Below are 21,765 nucleotides of genomic sequence, written 5' to 3' on the forward strand. Positions count from 1 at the left end.
AGACAGTTCATTAAACTTGTTGTTTCTTCTTTTCAGGTTTCCTCTCAAAAAACCTACAAGGTGAGTAGCTGAAGTTTAACTGTTTATCTGTATTACAAATTATGGTACAGCATTTTTGGAGGAGGAATGCTTCTGAAGGAGAGCAGCGTGTGCAAACGTAGGTAGAAGTACCCAGTATAGATGCAAGGAAATTAATATCCAGATCAGGATGAGATGCCAAAAATACAGTTGGTGCCGTGCTCAGAGTGCACGGCATAGTGTTACCGTTTGCTTTTGTTACGTACCCTGGTGGGTCATCTTACCTGGGTCTTGAGATGGGCAGAGAAAGCGATGCTGTGCGGGTGCATGATGTGCAGACACTTGCTTCGGGGGGTGTGGGGTGGGTATTCTAAGTCTTTAATTTTTACATCTGTAAACATTTACTGTTTGGTGGGAGAGGAGGTGGAGTTAAGATTTGAGGAGGTTTTTCAGTCTGTAACTATTCTGAGGGAGACCATCTTTCCCCTTGACCACACTCTGGGAAGAAATTCAGAGGTGAACCTACTGTGTACCTTCTTATCTAGAAGATCTTAGAGGTCATTTCCAACCTAAATGATTCTGTGATTCTATGATCCAAATTTCATGTCAGCAAACAGAACTAGTTAAGGTTGTTTCCAGAACTAGTTAAGGTTGAGCAGTGATTTTGTGGCACGGTTGTCAGGATCATCTGCTTTGCTTTGACACAGACACGGCAGCATTCTGAGCAGAGAGTCTCCAGCTGACAAGAAGCAGAAGGTTGAACGCTGCAGTAGCACACACGACTTCGATCCGACAGGTAAAGTCTTACAACTTCACAGCTGAAGATCTAGGCTTTGATTTGGAAAGTGCTGGGAATCGGAATGAAACCGGTTTTAATGGGTCAACAAATGTGGTTTTTGAGAGTTGTGCTCTTCTGTGCTTGCAAAGCCCTTCGGAAGCATGCAGGCATTGAAATGAATACCGGCTTGCTTTTAAACGTGCTCATTGGCAAAGTAGCTGTTACTTATGCAAGAATAAACCTAGATTAGTGGTATCAGTGAGTAATTACAACTACTTCCTCTTTCAGAAAAGTTAGTCTGAAATTTCAGGAGGCGAATACTGTAATTAGTTGTGAGTAGTTCTCTGGCTGGTTTAGTAGAAAAAAGTGTGAAATCTGAGACCTTATAGACTCGACTAGCTCTGGTATTCCTTGTAAATTTTTTCTGAAGTTTAGTGGATTTTGAACCATCTCTGTAGAGTGAATTTGTGCTTTCCAGCATGATGTATTTTAAGATGAACTTCTGTTTTTTAAAGGATATGCTATCCTGTTTTTTAACCTTCTGAAAGGTTGTATCTGGGTCAGCTTGGTCAACCTGTCCAGTGCTGCCATGGAAATTAGGGTGCATGCAGGGATTCTTCCTTCCCTCTGCGAAACACTAACCCAGTGACTACTGTGTGTGTTCATGAAATGCATGACAGGCTCTTGCCTGAGCCTCCTGGCCCCATGCAATGTGCTTTTTTCATGTCTGTGCATTCTGCTGTTTAGCCCAGTGATTTCCCTGGGGCTTGTGGAAGAGACAAGAGTTGAATCTAAAGGTTGTAGAACTTGTAGAATGTGTTTTTGCACAAGGCATTTGAAGCTGATGTTTATAAACCATCCTGTTCGTTAATGTTTCCTGCCACTAGCTGTGCATGACTCCTTCCTAGTGTGCACAAAATAAATTAAAATGGGCTTTTAACATTATGTTAAAAAAAAAAAAAAGTCCTTTAAGGGAGAGAACCTAAATTAGCGGTTGTCTTCTTTTCCTTAGTCCTTGGGAATACACAATGTAAAATTATTTTGGTTAGGGGAGGTCTCAGGCTCTGAAGTTGGTTTGCAGAAAGAATTCTTCAGAAGTAAAATTCAGGAATCTTCTAATCTTAAATTGATAAAAGTAATTCTGATTCGAGAGCTGCTACCTGGCACCACTATTACAACGGTTATGATCTGGTCTAACAGATGAACTCTGTACTGTAGCCTTCATAAAATTCCTTTCTTTTTAAGGGGTAAATTCAGAATGCTGAACCACTGTGCATATGTTTATTACTTACTCTGGAGATGAATGTTACCAGAGTTTCTATGCTTGGACTGTTTTTTATCCAGAATATTTTCTGTAGTTCATAGCCAAGAACTTCTTTTATTGTGTCTCAAATTCTGTAATAGATTCTTTGTGGTGTTACCTGTGTCTTCATGCTTGTATTATTCACCCCTTATTCCAAGTGTTTCGCCTACGTTTTGTTCACATCCTATTTGTGTTTTGCACGATTTAACCTAATAAATCAGTCTGTGTTTTTCATTAAGTTTTTTTTTTTCTCATGTTTGGTCTCCATATTTTCTATATCTCTTTCTCCTTTTCTCCTGCTCTCGTGCAGATAGCTCCTCCAAGAAGACAAAGTCTAGTTCGGAGGAGAGTAGATCCGAGACGTATGGTAAGCTAAAGCAGCCGCTGCAGCCTTGCACCTTTGCAGTCTGCTCCATGCTTTCTGTCTGTGCACCCGAGGCTTTTATCCTTTACGTGATCCGCATGGTTGGCTCTGCAGCAAGGAGTGGGAAACTGGGTTTAAATGTTGCTTCAGTGTATCAGCTTGTAGTTCTTGTAGTGGCTGGAAACTAACCCGTACATGGCAAGCAAGGGCTGGCACCTGTGTTCTCCTGTTCTCCGTTCCTAACTGGGGAAACCTGGTGGGGCTGCTGTTCTGGGAGATCTTGTGCCACCGAGTATTTTTGGCATTGCGCAAAGACACAGCTTGTGCTGGACTCCAGCAGGGATTCTGTAGTTGGAGAAAAGTCTGTGTCTTGCTCTAACCGTAGAGGTTAATCTGGGTGAGCTGGTAATTCGTATTTTGCATTATCTGTAGAGGATCTTTTATCAGTTTCTTTGTTTTTTCCACTTCTGTGAAAAATAAATGCTTGAAAATAATTTTTAAAAATGTGAGAATATGAACTTAATCATTCCTCGTATGAATTTAACCATTCTCCATTCCAAAGAGGGGGTGACTTCCCTGGTACTCCTGTATTACCGTGTATTACTGCGTAGTGAGCTTGTAGGCTGGAACAAATTGGCGTATAACAATTTGGGACAGGAGTAGCTCCACGTCATTATGTTGCCAGCACACTTTGGCTGGTGCAGCTGGAAAGAATGTGTACCAAATGGAGCCTATTTGCTCCTCCGCCCTTCTTCGCCTTACATCAGATATGTCCGTCTTTAGACTGTGACACTCTCTCCATTCTAACTTTATGTTAATGACTTGTTGAATTTGTGATCCCTAAAGAGATCTGCACTCCTGTCTTAGAAAACTCAACGTTGCAAGTTTTCACAAGTTGGTGGGTGGCCTTTTGAATCCTACCAGCTTCTAAGACCCTTGGACATAGACTGAATCTGGCCAGTACTGCCACGTTTCACGATTCTAAGCTTGTTTGTCCATTGCTGGCTTTCATGTCCTTTCCTATTTTGTTCTGGTATTTAAAATAGTCTGTGATACCTTCTGATTTTTCTCTTGTTGATAATTTTGCTTGCTGCAGAACCTTCTGTGGGCTTTTGGACAGATGCGCTGACTCTTCGAGTATCAGTTTTATTATTTCACTAGAATAAAACTGCCAGGTGTTACTGTGAACCAACTTCTTAAACCAGCTGTGTAACACAAAATGATGCTGTCATAGTTCTGATTGTAAGGAACTTTGAAAAATAAAAGCACAACAAGCAACAAATCTGTAGAGTTCCTTCTCAGCCACCATAGGCCCGTTAGCCCTTCAGTTGGCACAGCTTAGGGAGGTGTGGTCTGTGCCTTCTGTCAAAATGAGATCTCTTAACTTCCCCTGGAATTTTGAATCGCACACATTTCTTATTAAAAACAAACCGACCGACCAAAACCAACCAAACAAACAGGAGTAATATGACAGTTATGTTCCTCAGGGTGTGAGACTTCCACAGAGACTGTAAAGAGGTTTGGAGAGAGCTTTGGTAGACCTGGAAACTCATCCCAGAGACCTGGCCTGCTGCAGTTGATCTGTCTTCCTCCTCAGAAGCAATGAACAAAGAAATGACCCACTCAGAAAGCGTATATTTTAGGATGATGTTTCTGATGAGCTTATGCTGAAGCCCTGACTAGTTCTTCCTTTTGCCGGGTTGATGCTGGCTAAGGACAGCGCAGGTTGACTAGATCCCTATGGCGTGAACCTTCATTAAGTTTTGCCTAATGCTGCTTACCCATAATATACTGGAGGTGCTGTCAGACTATTCTAGTTTAATTACAGGAAACATTTGGTATGCTTAATGGAATGTATCTGTGTTTATACTTCTCCCTCAGTCTGTACAGTGTCCTGGTTTTTCATGTATGGCAGAAAGAAACATGACTTCCTAACTTAAGCCTCCACTTCCCCCAAAGTTTCCTGCAGATGCTCTATCCATGTCCAGTATCTATGGGAGCAGTTTCCACTCATCCTTCCTTTCCGATGGCCTTTTCTGTTGTGGACCTTGCCCTGCCTTTTGTCTCTACCCTCTTCTTTTCCCAGGTTCTGTGGTATGTGTAGAGAGGTTTGCTGTTTGCTTTGGAAGGGACCAAAATATTTAAAGACCTGCAAGTGGAAATACTGTACTGATATTTTTCTTGCTGGTGACTGGATGGTAACTGGCTCTTTTTTGGCTAGCCCTTGGAAAGTGACTGATAGAAAAGTCTTGAATGACAGCAGAAAAAGGAGGTGTGACTCTGTGTGTTTGTTCTTACCTCTCAAAATTCTTAACTAAGGAGCAATAGGGCAGAATTTCAAGAATATAAGTGGCTTGGCTGGGGAGAGGGGTTAGGTAGGGAAACTGTTCTGATAGACAGAAGTTGATTTATAGCCATATCAAACTTAGAGTGAGGTATTTTCTCCCATAAATCCAACCATCTCATATCTGTGTACTCAACAAGGTCTAGCTGATGAGAAGAGAGATTGAGTGTAATTTCAGGTATGCTGTAATTAACTAATTAGTGCTATAACCATCCACAATGCTTGACACCTCTTTCTTGAAATAGAATTCCCATCTCTTAAACAAACTTGAAAATTGATTATAGCTTTGAGGGTGAGAGGTTAGATATTGGTTGCCTGCTCCCTAAAGATACCTTCCTTTATATTTACTAATTATAAGTTTCCAGCCCAGATGATAGACTAGACCTTCTGCATACTCTTCCGCATGTTGCCTCCAACTTTGGGGGAGGTTTTTAGATCTTTTTTTGTTTTGCAAATCCAGATTTTGCCCCTGTTGACATGTTTTTAAATCGAACCCTAGAGAATCCGTCCTTACTCTTCCTGTTTTGTTCCTTGCAGTTCTTGTCAGCCTTGTGTCTTTATTTTGTGACCATTTTTCCAGCCTCTTAAAAGGACTCTTGGGAGCCCCTCATCGCTCCCCTTATAATAGCCAGAAACGGCTCGGAGTGCAAGGGGCACTCGACCACAGGGATTGAATGTGTCGTTGCCATGGGAGCAGATAGTCCTATTTTTAATGGTTAAAATACATTGTTCTTTTCTTCTAGAAAGGTTACCAAGCTTTGTTTTATGAATGGTTTTCAGTGCCATTGTTATTAGCAGCCTTATCAGGCCATTATATACTGCAGTAATTTCCAACAGTATAGTTTTTGCTCTGGCTTTACATGACTTCTGTTACCAAGTTAGTGGAAGAATCTGAAGAATGCTGCAAATATGTCATTTGGTATGAAGAACATGGTGATAACTCGAATGAAGTGAAATTCAGAATTTCATCCGATGAGAAATTGTCTTTATAAAAGCCGATAGTTTTATTTATTTTGTGGAGCAGGGTTTCTGGAAATATTTGATGGAAATAAAGCCTCCCAACTGAAGTGAAACAGTTGGACGTTCTCAAAACCCCAAGGAGTTTGTTTTTGTTTATTGAATGATTCATTTCAAATCACTATATTAAATTGCATTTTCCCATTGTGGCCTCATGCCTCCAGGGAGGTTATAGTTCACGAGGCTCCTCCCATGCAGTGTCCCACACAGTTTGATCAGAGGAAAAGCCCCATTATGTTATGGGAGATGTAATTCATGGCTCCGTTCTCTCTTGTGAGTTCGGTTTTCAGAACAAACTCCTGCTGTATTTGTTATGCCCTGCTGGGGAAATAAAATTTCATATTTAATTGAATAGCTTCAAAATATTTAGGATCCGTAGAGAAGAAGGTGAGTGATCTCTTTAACTGAAAAAGTTAATGGAGAATCAAAATGTATGTCGGGGCTGTTGAGACAGTCATTTTTACCATGATGTGTAAGTGACCTTGAGAACCTGTGACGTTACCCTTTGCTGCTACCCAAAAGGCTCACTTGTGAGGGGGTTGGAGAACGGGACACAACGTCTCGGAGGGAATAGTGCCACCTACTGAGGGGTTGATCATTTTAGCTTTTTCTCTAATTACTTTTTTCTGAGACTGGTAATTTCTAACAGCTTTCACTTCTAATCTTAAACCTCTAAGTACAGCTAGCAGCAGCTAATGCAGTTAGCTGCTTTGCTGCACTCGTGGCTTGAGTAATCGACAAGTTTGGGGAATTGCAATATGCATGAAGATGAAAAAGGATTTTAAAGATTTTTTTTTTCTACAAAATTTTATGAATCCACCCAAAATACAAATGTCTTTTTTTTTTATGTACTTAAAACATAGTCGCAGTGATGTTTCCTTATTTCAAGATACTGTCATGTGCAAGTGAATATGGGAATAAGAGAATTATTGATTTGATTTTGAATGTTGTCAATGATGAGTTCCTTTGTCCTTGTAATTTTTCTTAAGCTTCAACTCGAAAACATCAAATACCTTGGTAAGGTTCTTGAAAAAGAATGACTCATGATTTCCATCCAGGAAACAGTGAGAATTGGAACACCCAGGCAAAGAATGAATGAATCGTGCATCAAAAGCTGATTGCCACTTGCTAATGTGGGCTCTTCAGCGTTGCACCAACCTCGTAGACTTTACCTGAAGTGGGTGAAGTTGCTGCTCAGTGTTTTAAAGTACGAGTTCCTGGAGGTACTTGTGATATCAAGGCATGGCAGTAACGGCTGCTGAAAACTTCACGGTGTGTGTCACTGGGCTCTCGGTGGTTTGTGCCTTGCCTTTGAGACCGTTCCAGAGTGTCTAATGAGGTGGTCAAGGTACCAGATCTGGGTTATGAAAACATCACAGCTCTGTTCTTAACGTTCCCCCACGAAGCCGATTTCACATGGAATGTATTTTATATTGAAAGAACAGAAGTGAGCAAATGACAGGTTTGGTGGGGAGGTCCTGTGCTGCTTTGTCCTCACAGCAGCTCAGGAGGGAGCACTGGAAGCTGCTTTTTGGGTTACCCGCCTCAGCCCGGCACTGTTAGTGAAGCTGCTGTAGTTCTGCAGGCAGCGGTACCTTCAGAAAACTTCACATTCATTAAAATCACCGTAAAGCTGCTGTGTATCTCCGTCAAGCATGGTGTCTCAGCTGGCCTGTGTAGACCTCATTATGTTGTGTTAGATCCTTTTATATCGTGTTGGGGAAAGGGCTAAGTGCCTGTTTCTGATCTGAGGTGAACAAATACAGGGAAAAGGCAATTCTGGAATAATTTGGGTTCAAGTCAGCCTAATTTCTTTTGCCTTCCCATTGTAAAATTAGAAGGTGGTGTTGGGTGGAATTGAGACTTGTGGTTTGAAACTGTTTAATTTGATCATTCCTAGAACTTAAGTCATCCTCTGCAAGGCCAGCTTTTGTTGCATCTCGTAATGCACTGCCTCTGCGTTGGCATCATGTTAATTCCAGGAGGAAGCTTATCAGTACCCTGGATCCAAAGGTTATTGGTTCTGGTAAAGAGAGAAATTCCGTGGAAGAGCAGCGAGTACACAGGGCTATGCTGTGCCTTTAAGCAAGGAAAGTTCTTATGAGTCAAAAGATTAGTTAGTGTCTTACTCATAAAACCTGCACGTCTGGCAGCAAGGTTTAAAACGAGCTGTTTTTATGAAATAGCATATGTTCTCTTTCCCACACCCCACCCTGGGGCATCATTCTTGTGAAGTGAGACTTGAAGAAGCTTGGTCATATAGAAAAATGGGAGGTACAAAAGGGAGAGGCATGTTCTTTCACTTAAGCATATAAAGAGGGTGTGAAAGGTGGTGTTTTTTTTCCTCTTGTCTGCTTTCCCCTTGCATCCATTCCATCAACTTACTGCGGATCGCTGTGGGTAGTGTAATTTGTTTCTCCTTTATCAGCAGAAGGGGAGTTACTGGGATGGGATTCTGTGACCAGATGGCTGCCCAAGTGCTGGAAAGCAACCTTTTCCACCGCTCCCACACCTGTCTTCATGTATGCCACACTCAGGGAGAACAGGGCTGACTGGGTGGACAGTGTTTTCACTTGAGGCTCTTCATTTCCATTAGGAGTTGCTCCAGAGACATAAAAGGAGCTGTGCTGGTACGAGAGTGATTTAAAGCGTGGATGTGACTCCATGGTCTCTTACAATTCATTCCTTAAAAATGATTCCAGCAAAGAAAGCTTTGCTGGGGCAGCATCTTCTCAATTTCCTTTGCCCCCTCCATGCTAAACAACGCTGCTACAATTTTGGTATCTGATGTGGAGGAGAACTCTTTCTCGAGATGCTGGTGTCAGAATTTTGCCTGATGTGGCTTTAGAAATGAAGAAGCAAAGCAAGCTGTTAGAAAGAAGGCTGATGTTTAGTAGCTAGTGGTTTCTGCTATGTAAATAAAAAAACATCCTGGAAGCATTCTGCAGAGTTCCTAAAGTTGCTTTTCAAGATAAAGGCTCCATTGTGGTAGGCTTTGCAGCTGCTCTTAGGTAAGTGCTCTGCAAGGAATATGCTGGGGCTGCTACTTTTTTTTCCCCTTTTTTTTTTCCTTGTTTCATTTTCAGGTGAACAATAGACATAGCTATGGGACTAGATGATCGTAGAGGTCTTTTTCAACCTGAACGATTCTGTGATTGTCTAGCACTTCACCTTCTCAAAGTGCTGCACCTCCTGAGTTATCTCTGCTGTGTTTTATGTTCACAGCATACTGAGGATTCCTGGGAAAAAAGACAATTTGCCTTTGATGTCACACAGCAAGTTAGAGGAGGAGCAGATTCAAACTCACATCTCCTGGGATTTTGGCCCAGTACTTAGCCCAGTAATAGCTCAGTGGGAAGCATGGTCTTGATTCCAGAAGACTAGTTAAGTGTAGCACTTGCGGCTCGTGCTTCTTTACTGCCACTGATCTGCTTCCCTTGAATATTCTCACCTGGAACAGAAGGTGCCCTGAGATGAGATTTTTCTAGTATTAGCACAAGCTAATTTTTCAGTATTAGCACAAGCCATTTATGTTAGTTTGAGAGATTTGTAACCTGTTTGTTTATTTATTTATTAAAAGTAGCTTGTAAAAATAGTTTGGTGCTGATGATGGTGTACGGGAACACGACAGCCCTATGCTGCACTTTGAAGACCTATTGATATGGACAAAGGGAAATTGTGCTCATTGGTTCGTGTACATAGCTGCTCCTCTTTACAAGCTGCTTTTACCTCAAGTTGTGTCTGATGTGCCAGAGCTGTCTGCATCTCTGCTGTTGTATATCTCTGTTTTGTGTAACTGAAGCAATAAGCTTGACCTGTCTTGACATTCCTATCTGTTTCTGGACTGCTGCCCTGTTTCTGTCTCTCATATATTTTTCCCTCTGTTGTCTTGTACCAGTTTCTTTCAGTGCTCTGTGATTATCTAGGAGGATAAGGTTTTGGACTGATGCCTAGCTTGTGTCTCTTTGTATTTCTCTCCTTCTCTTTCTTCTGCCCTTTCCCCACCTTTCTTATGCAGGTCTTGTTCAGCGGTGTGTTATTATCCAACGGGATGAAAATGGATTTGGGCTGACAGTCAGCGGAGACAATCCAGTCTTCGTGCAGTCCGTCAAAGAAGGTAAGCAGACATGCTAAATATGCTAGCCAGAGAGCAGCCTAGAGGGTTTTCGTGTGAATCAAAGAAATGTGTGCATGAGTTGGAGTAGAAAACTCCAAATTCTTTCCTTATGGGTGGGATGGCTGTAGCTATCACAAACTTTGGAATAGATGTGCAAGGACAAAGAGTGTCACACTGTTGGGATGCAGTGAACCACCCCTCCTGTGTCTGATGGATATGGAAACTGACCTCTTGCAGTTGAAAGGAAGTAAGTTTATGCCTGGTAAAGTGGTGGATTGTGGTTTGGCGTATCCTCTACAAAATGGGAACAGAACTACTTTAGTGTAGATACTCAGAGATGTTAATCTAAGAAAGAAAGAAGAAGCTTGGGTGACTATGGGAAGTAGCTTTGCGTGGAACTACAGAAGCACTTAAACTATTTTTGGTTTGTATGATTTTTATTGAAATTGGAACTAATGGTTTCTTGCCTCTGTAGATGGAGCAGCCATGCGGGCTGGAGTGCAAACAGGTGATAGAATTATCAAGGTAAGGGCATTCACATCATCCGAGAAATAGATCCTTTGTATTAAATGAGCTCTTTCCCTGAAAGCAGGCCATTGATGGCTCTGCACTGATGTTTGCTTTTGCCTGTGGGATAGAGGAATGGCCTACGTTTCCTTGTTCTGGGCACGTACCGTAACCACTGAAAGCCCACTGCTGAATGTTAGTTTTGTTTTGGAGATCGCTCTTATTTCAGAACTTCATTGGCAAGTTCAGCATCCTACAAGGTTCAGTTATCACATGTACGGAAAAAAAGAAGTATCAGGGGACGGGAGCAGTGTGTTACTGATGATTACCTGCAAATAAATGGTTGCCTTGGGTTTTATCGTTACTCACATAACTGCACCCCAATCAGTGTTCTCTTTTAGTCACGAACAACCAAGAAATCAAGTCATTGGCTAAAATGATTATCTAAGTCAGTGCTGCAAAATGATGGCTGTGCTAGAGCCGCTTTGACACAGATAGAGCTGGGATTTCAACCAAGCATATAAATTAATGAATAAAGTTAACTACCCTAAATTTCCTTCTGCCCAGTGGGAGGTGGGTTGCTTTCTCATGGTCGGTTGCTTGGTTTTCTTTGTTACGTGTGTATGGTTTTCTTTTTGTAGAGCTCTGCTCGCTGAGATAAACTTAGAGGGAGAAATTGTTTCTCTTGTTAGCGTCTTGAAAGACATAGTAATAGAGATGAGAGGAAAAAAATACTGTTGCGTGTTCTATTACATTGCTTATTGTGTAGTGTGTGGGGACCCAGTGGGATTTTTTCCTGGGTTAGAAATCAGGAGCTAACCACTGTTTACTTTCTTTCTCTCTCATATCCCCAGGTGAATGGCACTCTTGTAACACACTCAAACCATTTGGAGGTGGTAAAGCTGATCAAGTGTAAGTAAAGGCATGTTGCTATTTTTGTCACTGTGCTCCTTTAAAAAGCATGAAAGGCATAATTTTAAAGGATCGATGATTGATTCAGCTATCAAGTGACAAAAGACAATCACATCCCATGCTGAGAGATAAAGGGTGTGTGTAAAACAGGCATTGAAGTGAAACATGGGCTAATTTTGACTACTTGGACTTGAGCTGATCCATGCTTCTGCAGTTTCTCCTTTGCTTGGTGTTTGAAATTACTATCAAACCTCGCCCACGCATCGTCCGGTTTTGATATCACCTTAAATGCCACAGCTATTCAGGCACTGTTAATGCAGATTACTTTAAGTTGCTTACAAAGTACTGATATTTCCAACGGAAGTGAATTCTTGGTTGATTTTCTTGTACTATGAAGAAAGCGTTAGCGGTTCCTTCCACCCCGGCACAGTTTATTTTGTGGTGTGAGCCTATGTATACTGTAAATGTAACCCGGTAGATTAGAAATTGCCCGGTGTTTTCATTAAGGTTGGCTATCAGGAAAGGTTTTGGATTACCTGATATTTAAATGGAGATCTCAAAAACTGATCTGACAGCGCTCAGCGGTGTGAAGAATGAACAAATGAAGAATGGTCTGAGTTGCGTCTCTAGGGGTGAGAACCTTAGAAATCTGCAAGTGTGTGTGAAATGTGTCTTGTTCTTGTTCTCCCTCCAGCGGGTTCCTATGTAGCTCTCACTGTTCAGGGGCGCCCACCAGGGTCTCCCCAGATTCCACTGGCTGATTCTGAAGTGGATCTGGCAGCGTTTGGGCATATGTGTCCCGTCATGACATCGCCCCATTCGCCTGGCACATCAGGAAATGCAGAAAGGATTACTAGCCCAGTGCTTATGGGGGTAAGATTTAAGATTTTTTAAGATTTTCTTTCCAAAGAACCAGTTCAGCAGTGGAAAAAATGTAGTCATTTTTTTTTTTCCTCAAAGGAATTGTTTTGAACTTCTTGCACAAATAACAAATTGGAATTGCAGTATTTGGCCACCCAGTGGGCATTTAATCACATGGGAAACAACATGTTGCAAGGAAATATCCTGTCCCATCTGAGATAATGCAAAGAGAGTTGAGAGGTTATTCACAGGTTGTCTTTGAGATACACTGCAGTTTGTATGGTGTGAGTTGACGCTGTCTGCTCAAAGCCAGGTATTCTGTAATTTCTATTAAAATTTGGGCTGTAAGACATGCAGACATGTGACAAAGAAGAGTAAGGAAAGCAAATACACAAATGTTTCTTTTTTTCTTTCTTTTCTTCTTTCCTTTGTTCCTTCTTTCCTTCTTTCTTTCTTTTTTGTTTAATGTAGATAACTACGTTCAAAAGCAGGAGTGAGTGATTACATTCTACATAGGATAGGATTTGCAGAAACTTGAATTGCTTTTTGTTGGTCTTTTTTTGGGCCCATGTTTAGGAAGTAGGTGGAAAGCAGGCATATCCATTTTCCTTATCTTCCTTCGCTCCTTATTTTCTAGGAGGAGAATAATATTGTCCACAACCAGAAGGTGGAGATTCTGAGAAAGATGCTACAGAAAGAGCAGGAGCGGCTGCAGGTACTGGAGTTGTTGCATGTGTACAGGAGGGGTGGAGGGAAGGGAAAGGGGATGATGTGAATTAAAAAGATGGGTTGTTGAATCACTATTAAGTAGCTTATTCAGCATTCCTTTGCGTGGCTTGTGTTTTAGTTTAGCTTTTCTATATATTGGCCTAACATCAGAGATCTGTCTAATTGCTTGGACTGGTCAACTCTTGCATTTATAATCTTTGACAGGATTGGAAAAAAAATGTGGTAGTTTAAGTGGAAACGTACATACCCGGTCAATCTGGTCTAATCCTAGGACATGTAAGCATCTTTGACTAACTGAAAGTGAGTCATTTCTCACTAGGAGCAACAATTGGCACTGTGCTCCTTGGTGGTGCTGAGTTATTGTGTCTTCAGCTGTATGCTTGATGCGGTTGTGATTAATTCAGTAAATCTCTAGAATGGAGTTATTTTCATATGGCACAAGGCAGAGGAGAGCTGGATAAAATAGACATTCCACAGCAGTTACTTGGTATGACAGTAGGTGTGCAAACGTGCTGTTTATTATTTTAGATGTGTTAATGGAATGAAGATTAGTAGTAGGCTAAGATTAGTTGTAAGCTTTGATATTGAGCAGATACTGAGTGATGAAAGCTCATAAAATTACTTTTCAGTCTCTGCAAGAAGAGTATAGCCGATCATCCAGCTCACGACTGCTCAAAGAGATACAGGAAACAAAGAAGCACATTACTCAGCTGCAGGAGCAGCTGTCCAAAGCCACAGGCTGTACTCAGGTAACAGAATGTGTCAGGCTTCTCTGTGGTATGTTCTGGCTGAAAATTCTTGGGGGATGATGGTGTTCTGGGCAAGCAGGAGTTCCCTGCCACGCTCTTCAGTGCTTGTACAGACAGATTGCACCCTCTAGAGTTGAGACTGGTAATTAGGCTGGCAGAAGCTGTCAAGTAATACAGTGGAATGTCAGTATATGAAGTGGACTTTACAATGAACTTCCAAACAATCTATGAAGAACTGCTTTTAAAGCATTAAGTGCAAATTGTGAAGTATATTACTTTGTCAATACAACCTAGAAGAAACCTGTGTAGTCATTCTTGCCATGAAGAATAAATAACTGGAGGCTTAAACCAGCTTTTTTTTTTCTTTTTTAAGTTGTATTATTTTTCCTTTTTTTTCTTCTCTGCTTTTAAGGTTATAAGTCCTGAGAACTTGATGTGATGTTCTATTGTCTTCGCTTAGAAGAACATTGCAACTTTTTAAAAATACATGAAGGAAGTTTAATAAATAATGTGGGCTGTCCAGGTTTTAAAAGAGCTAGTGTTCGAGTATAATAGTCTCTTGAAATATTTTACTTGCTCTGTGCTGCTCCCAACTCACTTTTATCTTTTTAGGATGGAGTTCTGTCCTCCAGGTCCGTGACAGAATCGCTGCAGATCAGTGAAGTGGAGGCAGAGAGTGGGGATGGTCTGAGCAAACTAGATTACAGCAGTGACAGCCCCTCCCGACCAAACAGTGACATTGCTGATGTGAGTACTGAATGACTCCGTGACTTTGTTTCTAAACCTCTTGGATTTGGTTTTCTTGTGCAGATTTTTTAAGTTTGTGTTGTTCTGTGTATTATAGATATGTAGTGTCTGAGTAAAGGTGTGTATTGCTAGAATAGGCTTCTAAATACACACGAAAAATATTTCCCTGAGGAAGCATACTATATTGGTTTTCCATTAGGGACTGAGAAATAAATAGTGTGGGTTTTAGGTTTTCATCCAGGATTAGATTTTCCTGGCACACTCCCTGTAACCAGACAAAGAAAGATGGATGCCAGCATCTTTCTCAAAACTGAGAGATGCCAATTAGAGTATCTTTTAAGAGCATGTTAATGTTCCAATTGCGGTAGCTGTGATTCAGATCCAGTCACTGGGCAAGTTGCCATGAAAGTGAGGAAGAGCCTTACTTTTACCAAATAAGCCTCAATTATTGCCAACAGTAAATACTCCTAGTCTGTTCACTCATCAGTTATCAATCTGTGTGCTCGTATGGTCTCCTTATTGCAGTGCCTTAGCACCTAATCCTTAATTAAGCTGCTATCTGATTAGCGCAAAGAAATTGAGACTCTGTACTTGCACTTTGGCCTAAGTTTGTTGTTTAACTTATGGAGGCGGGAGCTAAATCTGTACTAGCAGTTGGAAGGGAAAGGAAGATGGGTCAGCTGTGCCTCCAAAACATGAACACAGATGACTCTATTTTGAAACACTCCCTCGCTAACTCCAAATCTGACTAAATGTCACTCGTGTTTGTATATAATAAATGCAGAATAGAATTCATAGCTATCTTCCTTAATTCTGTCGGAGTTGTTGATGATAAGTGATCACTGGAGGTGGTTGACACACCAAACTTTGAAGTATTTCAATCCAAAGTGACACCGAGAAACTTAAGGACTGGGGGCAATGGAAAGCTCTCGAAGTTTATGGAGTCCAGAGTTCTACAGTTAGGGTGAAATAACTGCGTGCATCAACATAGGCTGGGAACCAACAGGCTGAGCGGCAGCCCAGCTGAAAAGCCTTGGTTGTTAATGTGGGCACACTGAAGATGAGCCAACAGCTCATGCTTTTTGCAAATAAAGCCAAATGTCTGCAGGGCTACATGAGAAAGAGGATTGCCAGGAGGTGGAGGGAGGTTACTAGCCCACTAGTAGTTACTTTCTTGTTCCCCAGAGTCCTCGCAGTGGCCCGAAGGAGCGGGTTTATCTGGATGAGAGCCCAGAGAAGACTGAGGTTCAAGATACTGTGAGTCCAAACCATAAAAAATAACGACAGCATCTCCTGTAATGGGCCCATTAACGTCTTGTTTTCCCCCGCTTTCTAGATGAAGCACATATAAACTTTGCTTTAGAAAATGAAATGCAATTAAAATTGTGCAGGGAATGTTAATTAGCTGAATAAATGTTTATGGAGCTTAAGAGCAGGCCCATTTAGAGACGAGAAATAGATAATCAGCAGTAAAACAGCTGGACCTAAAATAGCTGTTGTACATATTTTTTCCTTGAGTCCAACCCTAAATGAAAACCAGTCTTTAGGATATTCAAGTAATTATAAGGCTGGTATTATCAGGGATGGCCTCGAAAATGGATGAAAGTGGAACATAGCAGGAAGTTCTGAGCTATCTGAAAGTACTGCCGTCTTCCACAGGATGACTTCTGAAGTATTTTTCCCTCATTTGCATGACTTTCTGAAGTCATATTTCTCCATTTGTACAAAGCTGTCATTTGTCATATGCTCCATGTTTAATGTACTTAGAAGTCTGCAGATGATGCAATTGGTTTTGAGTCATCTGATTTGACATTTCTGAATGCTTCCAACTCGGGAGAAACATTCTAAAGGGGATCTCGCAACTATAAACTCGGACAAGGTTGAATAAAGGCACATGGGTTTCTGTTGCAATTTGAAAAGAAGAATTAAAGCGATGGTGATATTTTTGACTAGGTAAAGGAAGTTTACTGTTCCAAGACACTAACAGAGCTGTACTTTTCTTCCTTCCCTTCTCGCACTTCTGACTCACCCCAGGATTCTCAGTCGAGTGTTGGAAGTCCTTCATGCCGCATAGGGCCTCAGATCATTGGAGCAGAGGATGATGACTTTGACACTGAGCAGGAGCAGGTGGGAATGACTTTTAGCTCTCAGCCACCCCCTCTCCCTACCTCAACCAGAATTCTGTTTTTTCTGTGCCTAAACTGCAAGGACTCCATTGCTTCTTTTTGTTTAACAGTTTTCATGTGGTGAATTAAGAATTAAGGCATGTGATTCTCGTTACTGCTGATCATACCAAATAGTAACACTTGGGGATTTTATGACAATATTCTCTCTTTGATTCTTTCTGTTACTCTTTCGTCTTACAACTTAAAGCTTTCTAGAAATTCATTTGCCTTATTTGATTTCCTTTTGTTTATTAAGTTTCTATTAACAGTTCTGCATTATAGTCACAGCAGTACAGCTGCTATGGCTTTTGACATACTTATTCTGAGTTATTTCAGCTCTCCTTTGCTCTGAGCTATGTGTCATTATATTGTAGTCAGTGTTCAGGGGTGTATTTAAAAGAAATATTCCCACTGTAAACTCTTCCTGGGATGTTAGAATGGCATTGCAAAGGCTCTGGAATTGTTCAGTTTTTATTTTAATTAAACAAATGAGGAGCTAAGCTGTAGGAAGAAGCTTGTTATTTTTTTGCACGGTAGCTTTCTTGAATAATTCAAATAGTTTCCTTGTATCTCTGCAGATTAATGGACAGTGCAGCTGTTTCCAAAACATTGAGCTCCTGAAATCTCGCCCAGCTCACCTTGCTGTTCTTCTGCATCATGTGGTGTCCCAGTTTGACCCTGCAGCATTGGTAAGATGTTCTGGAATTGTTTCCGTGGCCAAAATTTGTAGTCTTAACCAGAGTATTTCAGGATCTCCTTGTTCTTGTGTAGCATTACCAGTGACACCACTGGATCAGCAAATAGAGATCCTGTGCAGGCACGAGGGTATTTCAGATAAAGGAAGAGAAGGACGAAGAGAACTGTCTCCTTTACATTCAGTGGTTTACAAATAAATATTTAGCTCTTGAAAGCATTTAATTCCAGCCTAAGGTAGTGGGATTAGTTATCTACAAGGAAGGTCTGATCTCCGTTTCTCTTTTCCCTTCCCTCCTCCACTGATTACAGGGGCAGCCTAGCTGACTAGATGAGGTTTCCTGTGCAGTCTAGGTGGCTGAAGGTAGCTAGGAAGACTCACAATCCAGCAATGCTGAATTCTTTGAAATAGAGGAAAGAAAGATTTGAGTTCGGTGTGGTAGAAGAGTTCTCATTGTATCTCCTAATTTCTTCTCCTCCTCTTTCCCACAGTTGTGCTACCTTTACACAGACCTGTACAAGCAGACCAACTCCAAAGAGACTCGGCGTGTCTTTCTTGAGTTTTACCAGTTCTTCTTGGACCGAACTGCAGTAAGTTCCAGACCTTTCTCTCGTCTTCAAGTGTGTCCAGGAAGTTGACTTTTACCATTCTCCGCTCTCCTGAACTGGAAGAAACTCAGTAGTTATATAAGTCCTCCAGAATCAATAGCGTTTTTTTTGTTTTTTCTTTTGGTTAAAATGATACCACTAAATAAGGCAAAATGAAAGGTAAATAGGCTCAGATGCCTGGGTAAGTCTGTATGTCACAGAGAATGCATTGTCTGATAGGAGTAGTATTTCTGTGATGTGTAAGCTAGCTTTAGTTGTTATACATTCCCTTTTAGTTAATAACAACTGCGTATATTGACGTGGCTGTTGCAAGGATTGGGCAATTTTGTATGTCTGTTGGAAAGCCTGTGAAGCTTCTTTACCATCATAAATTAGACTACCACGTAGTGTAGCAGAGGCTAGTATCGCATGCTTAGATGAAATAATCCTTGTGTAATATAATACATAATCAAGATGGGAGCCTCCCTCATGATAACTTTAGGTGTTAAGGTTGTAGGTTTTGTTTTTTGAGGGGGTTGTATTGTATGCATTGTATGTTTAATTGGGGTGCTGTTTGTTGTGTATGTTCCCCCAGTCTTTTTTTTTTCCTTTCAATTTTTTTTTCTTTTTAACAGAATCTTAAAGTTCCAGTTCCAGATGAAATCTCCGTAGATCTAGGTAAGGCACTATCTACTTCTGCAGCTTCTGCTGTTCAAGGCAGTCTAAGGAAATTTCTGAAATGCACTTAGGGTTACTTCAGATATACAGTATCATGTGTTTACAGGAAGAGACAAATAAATATTTGTTTCTTATGGAGGGCATTATGCATGCTCTGGTACATGCATTAGTAGTGAGAAGCACTGGCCACATTGGCATGCGTATTTTTTAGTCTAATACTGGATGTGACTAAATCTTTTTACAGTTAATGCTGTAAAATTCATATTATCAGTAAGTGAAAAGCAAAAGGGTACTCTTGGATGGGTCAAAGATGTGAAAGTGACTTTATTCTAATGTAGCATGGGCTATCACTGTTCTCAAAAGAATAATCTCTTAACTTCCTCTTCTGGCTTGCAGACAAAAGAAGGCCAGAGCTCATTCCTGAAGAGCTTCATCGCCACTATATACAAACTATGCAAGATAAAGTCTGTCCAGAAGTTCAGAGGAATCTGGAAGACTTCAGGTAACAACAGTTGCCTGTGCAGCTTTTAGTTTAATTCATACCTGCCCTCAGTCAACGTGTCCATTATGGGAGAAGTCCAAACTCAAGGGACATAATAATTCATCTCGGACTGAACAGGAAGATGGCACTGCAGAGGGCCTACAGGGTCACCCTGACCAACACTTGAATGTTTTTTGACACTGTGCTGCAAGTAGTTCATTGCAAGATCTTTTTTAGAGATTTGTTTATTTATTCCTAGAGGTTATTTTAGGCAATTTTAGAATATTATTACTTAGGTGATGTTACATGAATCTTTCTTACTAAGCATGTTTGTAATCAGTTTATATCCTTTTTTATTTTTGCTCTCCTTTGGACAAGAAATAATCCACTTTAGAGAGCTGTCATGAGCATATGGTAGAATTTAATAATTAATATGCCCTTTCTTGTACAGTTGCGAGCATTCTGTGCCAACATGAGATGCTGTAGCAAAAGATATAATGGACTTTTTCACAGCTAAAAGTGTCTCAGTTCAAGTAGATGCTTCAAATGTACAACTTGGGATACTGCAAAAAGAACAACCACCTTTGCTTGGCCATTGCCATGGCTAGCTCTCTTGATAAATATCATACAACTTTATAAGCTTTGTTTTACAGCGAATGCAAATGTTACAGAGAACTGTGGTGACCTCTCCGTTCTTGTTCAAAAACCAATAATGCAACTTGCTTGACATTCTGAATGTCAAGAGGTTGCCTTTGCTTGTTACAAGTCAGCATTCAGTTTCAAGTGATGCTTCCCTCTCTGTATTTCAGGCAGAAACGTAGTATGGGATTGACCCTGGCGGAAGGAGAGCTGACCAAGCTGGATGCAGAAAGGGTTCGTGATCGGAACGCGGTGGAGAAGGAAAGAGCATGTGCAGAACAGATTATTGCCAAAATTGAGGAAGTCTTGTGAGTATCAGCAAGTATAATTGTGGGAGTTAAAAACGGTTTCACCCTGAACCTTACAGCAGCTAAGCAAAGGAATTAATAACTAGAAGTAATTTTACACCACTACATTTATATTGCTTCCCCATTTTGCTACCAACGTATATTTCAGTAATGACAGCGAAAAATATGTTAATATTTAGCTGAAGTCCATATATCTTTTTAAGGAAGGCTACTGTTCAGATAGCAGAGGCATGCTTCTGTTGTTGTCTTGTGCATTGTTAGGTCAGGGTCCTTCTTCTGGGTTGTAGAAACCTATAGTTTCATAACTTTTTTTTTTTTTTAATGTGAGCTGAACCCAATTTTCCTAAGTGAACTTTCATTTTTGTTTCCTTTTCCTGGGGCTTTCTTATATGCCAAAGGACACTTTGAATACTACTGCTGACACTCTTGGTGGATATGACTGGCTGTTAATTGTTAGTTAATTATTGTTTCCTTTTTACATTCTCTCTTGTTTTTAGGATGACATCTCAGCCTTTGGAGGAAGAAAAGAGGTAATGGAAGTTGTGTGGGCTTAGTCTGAAGTAAGAACCCCGTTGCTGATGCTTGCTCTGCTGGCTCTCTTTGCTGAACAGAACAAGGCAGCCCTCTGCTGGCCGTAGCTCTAAACTCTCATTTTCTGAATCTGCTGGCATAATTAACTTGAAATACCAGTCTTGTTTCCAGCCTCTCCTTGTTGTGAAGTTTGTTTCTTTTGTTTCAGACCACAAAAAGTTACTGTTTCTGAGAGCTCATCTGTTTCTTTGGTTTGGTTCTGTAGCTGCTTCAGTCCAGTCTAATATTTATGTGATGCCTTGCCCTGTTCAGTTTGTTTGGCACCCTACAACTAGCTGGGTAGCTTTTACTATACTCACTACAGCTACTACACCTTTTACTGTTACTGATTTTTACTGTAACTCCCGTAATATGACTTCAGATATGTACTTAGTGTATGAGCTTAGAAGTTTCTGTGTGATTCTTAAAAAATATATATATTTTTACCTCTTAGGCTGGTACGCCTTTCATAAACTGCATCTGTTATTTACAAAAGGATACATTATAATATTGGCTGAGTATTTTCCATTGTATGTAACGCATAGTTTCATATTAAAACAAACAAACAAAATCACTCAACTTCTTTTAATCCAGAAATGGTTCGTTTCTCCACGGAACCTTTGCATTTGACCTATTTCATTTTTTTGACAAGATGGATTTTCCCCAGTACATTTCTCCTTAACATCCATCTTCTTTCCTTGTGTTTATTTGGCAGTTCCACAATGCAATACGTGATTCTTACTTACATGAAGCATCTGGGAGTCAAAGTTAAAGAGCCTCGGAACTTGGAGCAGAAGCGTGGCCGTATTGGTTTCTTGCCAAAGATCAAGGTAGTAGTGTTGTGACCAGAGCACATTTGTTTAAAACTGTCTGACGTGGGTGCTTCAATAGAATTCAGAATAGACTTTTGCGTGACACGCTAGAAGTTGGTATGATTTGTACAGTCTTCATTGCACCAACAGGATACAGCATTATCAATCTGCACAGAAAACCTAACAGTGAGGTTGAGTTGTACATATGTTTTCAGACACCTCAATTATAAATTAATTACCTTCCTTTTCACGGTTCTAGACTTAAAACTTTGCGTGATAAACGTTTCACGTATTACAATATTAAATAATTTGAGGACCTCATTAAAGCTGTCAGAACTCAGGACCTCATTAAACCCATCAGTCTGTTGGCCAGTATACTTAAGGT

The 21,765-nt window shown here is 40.7% G+C and overlaps 1 protein-coding gene across 8 annotated transcripts in view; it reads left to right on the forward strand.

Annotated features, from left to right (window-relative positions):
- The window catches only part of ARHGEF12 (Rho guanine nucleotide exchange factor 12), a 77,209-nt gene that overhangs the window by 32,046 nt on the left and 23,398 nt on the right, over positions 1–21,765 (forward strand). For 2 of the 8 annotated variants that reach the window (XM_080567470.1, XM_080567469.1), the window contains exons 2-20: positions 37–60; positions 726–814; positions 2,410–2,466; positions 9,843–9,941; positions 10,417–10,466; positions 11,303–11,360; positions 12,055–12,233; positions 12,859–12,936; positions 13,580–13,699; positions 14,312–14,446; positions 15,632–15,703; positions 16,481–16,573; positions 17,190–17,300; positions 17,797–17,895; positions 18,528–18,570; positions 18,967–19,072; positions 19,861–19,998; positions 20,496–20,528; positions 21,284–21,401. In XM_080567470.1, the coding sequence (XP_080423596.1) occupies positions 37–60; positions 726–814; positions 2,410–2,466; positions 9,843–9,941; positions 10,417–10,466; positions 11,303–11,360; positions 12,055–12,233; positions 12,859–12,936; positions 13,580–13,699; positions 14,312–14,446; positions 15,632–15,703; positions 16,481–16,573; positions 17,190–17,300; positions 17,797–17,895; positions 18,528–18,570; positions 18,967–19,072; positions 19,861–19,998; positions 20,496–20,528; positions 21,284–21,401 (1,702 nt within the window). Of the gene's footprint in view, positions 1–36; positions 61–700; positions 815–2,409; positions 2,467–9,842; positions 9,942–10,416; positions 10,467–11,302; positions 11,361–12,054; positions 12,234–12,858; positions 12,937–13,579; positions 13,700–14,311; positions 14,447–15,631; positions 15,704–16,480; positions 16,574–17,189; positions 17,301–17,796; positions 17,896–18,527; positions 18,571–18,966; positions 19,073–19,860; positions 19,999–20,495; positions 20,529–21,283; positions 21,402–21,765 lie in introns of all 8 variants that reach the window. The other 6 variants (XM_080567471.1, XM_080567472.1, XM_080567476.1 and 3 more) reach the window with 6 other exon arrangements.

Source organism: Anser brachyrhynchus, assembly GCF_964034855.1.
Source record: "Anser brachyrhynchus genome assembly, chromosome: 25".
Taxonomy (NCBI): domain Eukaryota; kingdom Metazoa; phylum Chordata; class Aves; order Anseriformes; family Anatidae; genus Anser; species Anser brachyrhynchus.